This window comes from Electrophorus electricus, chromosome 18 (genome assembly GCF_041902795.1).
Source record: "Electrophorus electricus isolate QZ-2024a chromosome 18, ASM4190279v1, whole genome shotgun sequence".
NCBI lineage: Eukaryota > Metazoa > Chordata > Actinopteri > Gymnotiformes > Gymnotidae > Electrophorus > Electrophorus electricus.
The window spans coordinates 1,970,968-1,978,448 of record NC_137514.1 but is presented as its reverse complement, the minus strand read 5'-3'; the positions used below and the strand labels follow the sequence as shown (position 1 = coordinate 1,978,448).

At 44.5% G+C, this 7,481-nt stretch overlaps 1 protein-coding gene across 2 annotated transcripts; it reads left to right on the top strand.

Moving 5' to 3' along the window:
- The first annotated feature begins 1,234 nt into the window (after window positions 1-1,234).
- LOC145652065 (uncharacterized) lies at window positions 1,235-7,264 on the top strand. Of its 2 annotated transcripts, none has more exons than XR_014118259.1 (5): window positions 1,235-1,307; window positions 1,872-2,285; window positions 2,770-2,876; window positions 3,097-3,358; window positions 3,450-7,264. XR_014118259.1 is itself a non-coding variant. In XM_081701433.1 (5 exons), the coding sequence occupies exons 4-5, from the start codon at window positions 3,180-3,182 to the stop codon at window positions 3,637-3,639; spliced, it is 369 nt and encodes a 122-aa protein (XP_081557559.1). In that variant the 5' UTR covers window positions 1,235-1,307; window positions 1,872-2,285; window positions 2,770-2,876; window positions 3,094-3,179; the 3' UTR covers window positions 3,640-7,264. The 2 variants fall into 2 exon arrangements, 1 of the variants encoding a protein (XP_081557559.1); XM_081701433.1 differs by having other exon boundaries at window positions 3,094-3,358.
- The last annotated feature ends 217 nt before the right edge of the window (window positions 7,265-7,481 follow it).

The following is a 7,481-nucleotide window of genomic DNA, read 5'->3' as shown; positions in this document are numbered from 1 at the left end:
AGCAGTCCATAGTGTAAAAACCTCTGTAACTCAATGTGCTCCAAATACAATCCAGACTCTGTTTCTTATATTTGAGTTGGTTGGTTTGAGTTGTTTTTTTTCCCACCCATTGTGGTGTATTTTTAATTTTTGTTATTCTTAAGAAACATTATTGAGTGTGCAGCAGAATACTGATTCTAAGCATTCAGGTATTTGATCAAGTTCCGTGTGGTTTGAGGGTATCCTAGTCACAATTGATAGGTTCGTAATAAATTTAGATGCAGTGGCTGATGTGGTCATGCATCTGGTGTAGTAGCAAGGCGAGATTACTATATTGTGGCTTATATGTAGTTCCAATGAAATGAGGGAATGGTCTCAGATAGCATCAGACTGGCGTAGTATGATCTGTTGTCTATGTCTACACCGTATGTCAGTACTAATATACATTGGGTGAAACCAATTGATTGTAATATAGAACTAAGATACTGTCATGTATCTGTAGTTTCTGCCAGGAGTTGGAGTTGGAGACCATCTCTCTCTCTCTCTCTCTCTCTCTCTTCTCTCTCCTCTCTCTCTCTCTCTCTCTCTCTCTCTCTCTCTCTCTCTCTCTCTCTCTCTCTCTCTCTCTCTCTCTCTCGGTTACTTGACTTGTAGTCTGAACTGTGGGGCCCCTGAGCAACACCCTTAATGCTTCAATTGTAAGTTGCTTTGGATAAAGGTTTCAGCTAAATGCCATAAATATAAATCAGTTTACTACTGCTCAAAATAATGAAGATTCTGCCAGTTATTAACACAGAACTATGCATTAGCATCTGTTCCTCCAAATGTTGTGAAACTAGTACTTATTGTAGGGTATTGTTTATTACACTAATGTGTAACATGCGCAGTAACATGGGCTGTAATACCCTAAAGCTTACCATTTGAGAATGGCTCTGGGGGCTAATTGTTGATATCGGCAATCTTCTCATTAGCTTGAAAGAGGCAAAAAGGAAGAACGTGAAAGAGTAAAATTAATGACAAATTGATTTACCTCGTAGTTTCCATCTAAGTCAACATATTTTCAGTCCAAACATTCGACAGACCTCATGAATACAACAAATCTCATTGGCTAACTGTGGTATATCTGAACTATCAATGCGCATTGTTCCAAATTGTTCCAAGTGGTTCTAAAAGGCTTGCGTCCTCTCATTGGCTTGTTCCCAATTCTTTTCCAAAGTCCGCACAGCGCCATTGGCCTGTTGCAACATAAATCTCGATTTTTCAAGGCTCTCCCGTTGCCGTCTCGTAGCCGTCACACTTCTCACTGCTGTCACTTCTCACAGCTTGTGGTAAGTAACGCCAGTTTCTCCAGTTTGAGGTTTTGCCCTTCGATTCGTTTTTTCTACGTTTTACGCTCTTGTTCTTTACCTGACTTTTATACCCCGTCTACGTACGTCAAGAATGTACTGTAAAAGTGAGATTTAATGGGCGAAATGAGCAGCTAGAACCGACCGACAGAGCTAGGTGGCTCACTAAATCGCTCGCTCGTCTGCGGAATACCGTGTGTACCGTTTCTAGATTACATTAAAATGATTGATTAAATGTACCCAGGTAGTTTGCATGCGCATCTGGAGTGGTGCATTACAACTCGAGATCGACCGTGTTGCTGTATTGTATGTATTGCAGACGCGCAGCGGTGTACCGCGTTCATTGTAAGTGTTCACTAAGCAAAACGCGACCGTTTCGGTGATATTCTTTTTACTGTTTACGTATTGACCAGCGATTCAAGTAGCCTGTCAGTTTTTGTCTTTTGTCTTTTGTCTCCACGCACTGATGTGCGTGCCTGCGCGCGCACAACGCTTATGTTCTTTCCTCTCGTTTCCTTTTGGACCCCCGGCGAGCTCATCCTCCAGCCTTCCCCCGAGGCCTTGGCGATGTCCAACGCCTACAAGCGACGGCCAAGGACCGCGTGATGGTGAGCATTTTGCAGTTACGCGCGAGGTTTTGTCAATCCAGCTGCGTCCATTGGCGGCAGAAGGTGAGGCCTGGGATGGAGGCGCTGCAAAGTACATACAGTGCAGAGACGTGAAGGAGAGCCGCCATCTGTAGATGTGCTCGGCAACCGCCTCCCCATCTGTGCCTGCTCTGGCACGAGCAACGCATCTTCCCTGTGCGTGTGTGCTTGGATGATCGAGTCATTGAGTGCCTTTGAATGTGAAGGGTTGGAAGCGGCTCACGTTTCTGGTGGCTGAAGTCACTCCTTGTGGCCATTCATAGGCATCTCCGTCTGAATGGACTGGTTAAACAACACAAGTATAAAATTGAAGGTCTGTCTTGTTGTTTGGTCCTGACTAACTTGTTTTGTTGTGATGCATTGTAATGCAAATATAATGGGAAGGATTTTGAAGCGGTAAGGTAGGTGATGTGAGATGATGGTGTTAGAATAGTCTCTGTTTCATCCTGCACGGCCATTATTTCATTCTGCACTTAATCATTAAATCATTATATGCATGTTAAGTGGTGCTCTTCACTTTTGTTGGCTAAAACTGTGTCATCTTCATTTCATCTTATTTCATTAACATAACTGTACATAACGACATAGATTTGCTTGACACTGCTGTCGTTGTCAAGGGGTGGGTTGGGAGCGGCTCATGCTTCAGTAGTACTTTATGCTTTTAGGCTTCAATAGCGTTAGATACTTTTAGGCTTCTTGACTGTGTCAGTCATCCCCGCAGGCTGATGTACACCCCTGCTGTGACGTTAAGTGATATTTTTGCCCTTTTCTAAGCTCAATAATGTGTCTTGTTCAAGGTCGCTCTTCCTCTGCTCTGGAGGTTCCTGTACCACCCCAGTGCTCCCTGCCAATGGCTGAACCGGAAAAGCAACCTTTGAAAACGCAGCCAGTGCCCACTGCTGAGGTGAGCAGCACCACCCTGCCTCTGTTGCTTTTGTGGTGGGTTCAGGGAAAAAAAAAAAAAAACCTGTTTGTTTAAGGTGCTTCTGGCAGAGGGCTCGAAGCAGAGAGCAGTCTGGGAGCCTGGCAATGACCAAGAATCTGCATTTGTTGTGGTGGCCTCCCGGACCCCGGCTGGTTTATGTGCAACCTCCGTCTTCTCCCAACGCCTTCTTCCACAGCAGACTGTTCCTGTTGATGCTCTACCACGTGGGTGTTCAAGCTGCTGTGCGCGCAGCCAGAGTGCCTTCGGCTGGGTGATAAACTGATGGCTTGCGGGCTGTACAAGACTGTCCGGAGGGTCTTGGACTTCAGCGGCTGGTACTTTATGGCCACTGAGTACCTAGAGTGCCGCCGCTGTAAGAAGGTGGCGGGCTGGTCACAGGATGTATTGGATCAGCTGGACTCCGTCCATCGGGAGAAGTTCCCAGCGGTCCTGACCTACAGGTGTGTGTTTGTGTGTGTGTGAGAGATTTTGTGTTGGATTAATGTGTGACCTGTTGGTTCCTCTGTGTGATTTTGTGTTGGTGTTCTTTAGGTTGTCCTGCGACAAGGAGGTAATTTGCCTGATGTGGGGTCGCACTCTGGGGAACAGTGACCTTGCTGTACAGCCATCTGTGTGTCAGGCACAGACAGACAGTGGCTGGCCAAGTCCTTTGAGTACCTCTCCATGCTCAAGAAGTTTCTGGCCCCGGGCACCGACCCCAGCAGCAGCCAGCTGCCCCTGATGGTGCCCGTGCCCACTCCAAAATGGCTGCTGACAGTGTACGTGCAGGACGTGCTGTCCCGGCTTGAAGAGACGAAGGCCAGGGTCACTTCCATCTATGGAGCCATTTTGAAGATGGACTCCACAAAGAAGGCAAGCTGTGGTGCAACATGCACGCACGCCGCTGAACAGTAACCTCTACGATATGCTTGATTGTCACATGTGCGACATGCGTCGTGTGCCATTTATCCCCTTCAGGTGACCAAGAAACTTGCTGGTGCTGCTGGCATGGGCTACAAATATCCTCCCTCTCTCTCATTCTCACACACACACACACACACATACACACACACACACACACACACACACAGCCATTTTCTCCTCTGTGATGTATTCAACACACTTGTACAGGTGAACTCATTGGGGTGGAGTACCTATACTCTCAGACCAGTGTAGTGCTGCATGAGGACCTCTGCAGGCATCTAGATACTCCAGATGGACTTAGTGATGAGGACCGTCCAAAACTGGAGGATGAGGGCTTCGAGGATGTGATATAGATGCAGAAGTAAATTACACACCCACACCTATCTATTATGCACAAAATACATAAGAGTCTCTGTCTCTGAAACCAGTCTCTGCACATGTGAAGGCAGTGCTTGAGGGTTTAACTAGACAGTCCTCACCACAATCCAGCATCGTTTTAGTGAGCAGAGATGTTGGTCAGAGAGATGAAGGATTGCAGGGATAATATCCAAATGGGTGAACAAGGTCTTTGAAGTTAGTTTGAGCCATACAGGTGAAACTTCTTCCAATATTTAATTCAGATGTATTTCTATAGTGCTTTTTACAACCGGAGCCATCACAGAACAGCTTTACATAAATCGGCTTATCGGAGAATCTGTGTCCAGGTCCCTGATTGGTGGCTATTAAAAAACACTGAAAATTGCTACAAATGAGACCTTAAAACACTATTAAAGCACCATTGCATGTTTTAAAGAATGACATCTTCAGCTGTAGGATACAAGTTGCTTTAGGCATATTGCCTATTTTAAGCATAGTTCATTAACCTATTGGCAGTGTCATTTTGCTGGTGTCTTTCTATCTATTAGACATATCTGTATATCGCTCTTCAGAGGAACGGAGGACGACAAAACTTGAGGGAAAAAAAACTAAACACCATGCCAAGCGTGGGAAGAAGGAGAACCAAGGACGCCACGGGAAGAATGGCAGCCCCGATGCCCTGGAAAAACCAAACTAAAACTTCTCAAACAAAACCAGAAAACAGGGAGGAACTGTAATGGCTAAGGGGAGCCTCGGGAGAGAGACAGATTTGAGGGGGATTGGAGAGGGGAGGGGACGTGTAAAAACACGGACACCCTCACAGTGCAGAAGTGAGGTGTGGCTCAAGGGCTCACCTCCATACCTGAAGTTACCGGCTAGGAACTTGACTCAGAACTTTGGCAAATACCCAGCACTGAGTGACTGGGTCACTGGGCTTATATAGGCCTAGCCCAGTTGTTGTGTGTTAAGCCTGATTAGTGGTGTGCCTGACTCAAGGCCTCAGCCAGAGGGGCCTCAGCCTGGCACCGACCCTTACAGTCTGTCCCCCTACCTGTTATTTTCACTCAGTTTTTGTTAACCCCTTATGCATGATGTAGAAATGTTTGAACCTTGGCATAATTCAAAACTGTGTGTATATGTGTGTGTGTGTGTGTGTGTGTGTGTGTGTGTGTGTGTGTGTGTGTGTGTGTGTGTGTGTGTATGTGTATATGTATGTATATATATGTATGTATATATGGGCACCTCTCCAAACACTGTTTGTAAACATCCCACTCCATTCATGTTTCAATTCATAAGTCATATACTAGTTTTGGACAACCTTGAGAACAGTTGATTTTTGTTTTTTCTGTTCACCTAGTGGGCCACTGCCCCAATACATCATCCATGAAATTTCGTGACCCTATGTGGTCCTGTTCGTACAACATAGGAGCCCCAAACTCAATAGATAGATACTAGACCTGAGAGATGAAGTGACATGAAGTATCTAGGTTTGAAGTCTCTAGGTTAAAAGGTCTGCATATGCCGAACGTGATGCTTACTTGCATGCATATGACCTGGTATGCATATCACCTGGTATCAACATCCAAAGCTGACTGTAGCCTGGACGTAACTTTGGACAACCAGTTGTCATTCTCAACTCATGTTTCTAATCTAACCCTGTCTTGCAGATACCTCCTTTGTAACATACGAAGGATTCGACCCTTTCTCTCGCAGGAAGCTACCCAAGTACTTATGCATTCTCTTGTGATCTCAAAGCTAGACTACTGCCACTCGCTACTTGCTGGTCTTCCTCGAATAGCTATCAAACCTCTACAACTTGTCCAGAATGCAGCAGCACGACTGGTCTTCAATCTTCCGAAGTTCACACGTTACTCCACTGCTGCGCTTCCTTTATTGGCTCCCTGTAGCTGCACACATCAGATTTAAAACCTTGATGCTTGCCTACAAAGCCAAAAATGGACCAGCCCCTTCATACATGAGGTCAATGGTCAAAGCCTGTACCTCGAGTACTTCGAATCTCAAGTACGGCTTGGCTTGAAATACCTTGCTTCAGGTCTCATGGACGACAAGCAGCGAGACTTATTTTCTGTCCTGGCTCCAAGATGATGGAATGAACTCCCACTTGCTGGCTGGACAGCAGAGTCCCTTGCAATCTTCATTAAAGGACAACTGACACTACTCCCTTATTGACTTATTGTACTTATTGTACAATAATGTACTTATTACATTACATTACATTATTACAGTACATTAATGTACAATGTACTTATTGCACTTATTGTAGGGTATTGTTTATTATGATGTTTAATAAACTCTAGCGCTTATTGTTTATAGCACTTATCATTGTTTAAGATAGTTGTGTGTGTGTGACCCGAGTGGGGCTGTGAGCAGAGCTGCTCTACTTGGCCGTGTTGCTGTTTCTGCAGGAGCTCTGTCTCCTCCTGCTGCTTGTGTCTCAGTATCTCCTGAGGAACCTGGAGCTCCTTCTGCTTCTGCACTCTCAGCTCCTTCAGCTGCTCCAACAAATAGTTCTCCAACTCTTCCTTCTCAATCCGCAAACACTCCAATCAGGCCACGGGCCCCACTACTGACACAGAGCCACACACACACAGAGCCACATACATATAATTCTGGGCAAAATTTAATTAGACTCATTACTACTGATCTATGATGGGCCGTTATGGCAGAAATCAGGGAAACACTTGCGCACACGCACACTACTTGCGCATACATATGAAACGTTTTCACACAAATAGCCTACTACTTACATTTGTGTATAATAATTTAAATTTGCATATACACACACTTGCCCATTCAATCACTGGTGCATAAACAGAGTTGCACTCTGCTTATGCATGTATGGGTGTGGCTGTGTGTGTGAAAAAGAATTTTCAGTGTGGCCGGAAGACATTTCATTGTAACTTCAAGGCAGATATTTAAAATATTTAAATAAGTTATGTAACTGACCTTGATGAAAATGTATAAAGATTAAACCCACCTGAGACTGTAAGATATTCTCCAGACAATGTCTCATTTGTAACATTGAGCTCAGAATAAAGACGGGATTGGCTATTCTCTTCAATTAATTCCAGAGTCTGCAACTTTATTTCTATTTAGTGTGTATTGAATAAACAGCTGGAAACTTGGGAAAAATTAAGGAACGACACAACCCTGGAAAAAAAGTAGAAAAATTGCAGAAAATTGTATGTGGTTTAATGTTTAAATGATGTAAATTTCATTAAACTTACAAAACCTTTATGATGATTAAATACAAACATGAGTTTATAAGAAAAATTAGAATGG

Excerpts from the sequence above, each read along its gene's own strand:
- LOC145652065 (XM_081701433.1), top strand. The coding sequence starts at position 3,180 with ATGGCTTGCGGGCTGTACAAGACTGTCCGGAGGGTCTTGGACTTCAGC. Across the intron at positions 3,359-3,449 it reads CCAGCGGTCCTGACCTACAG|GTTGTCCTGCGACAAGGAGG; the intron begins GTGTGTGTTTGT and ends GGTGTTCTTTAG.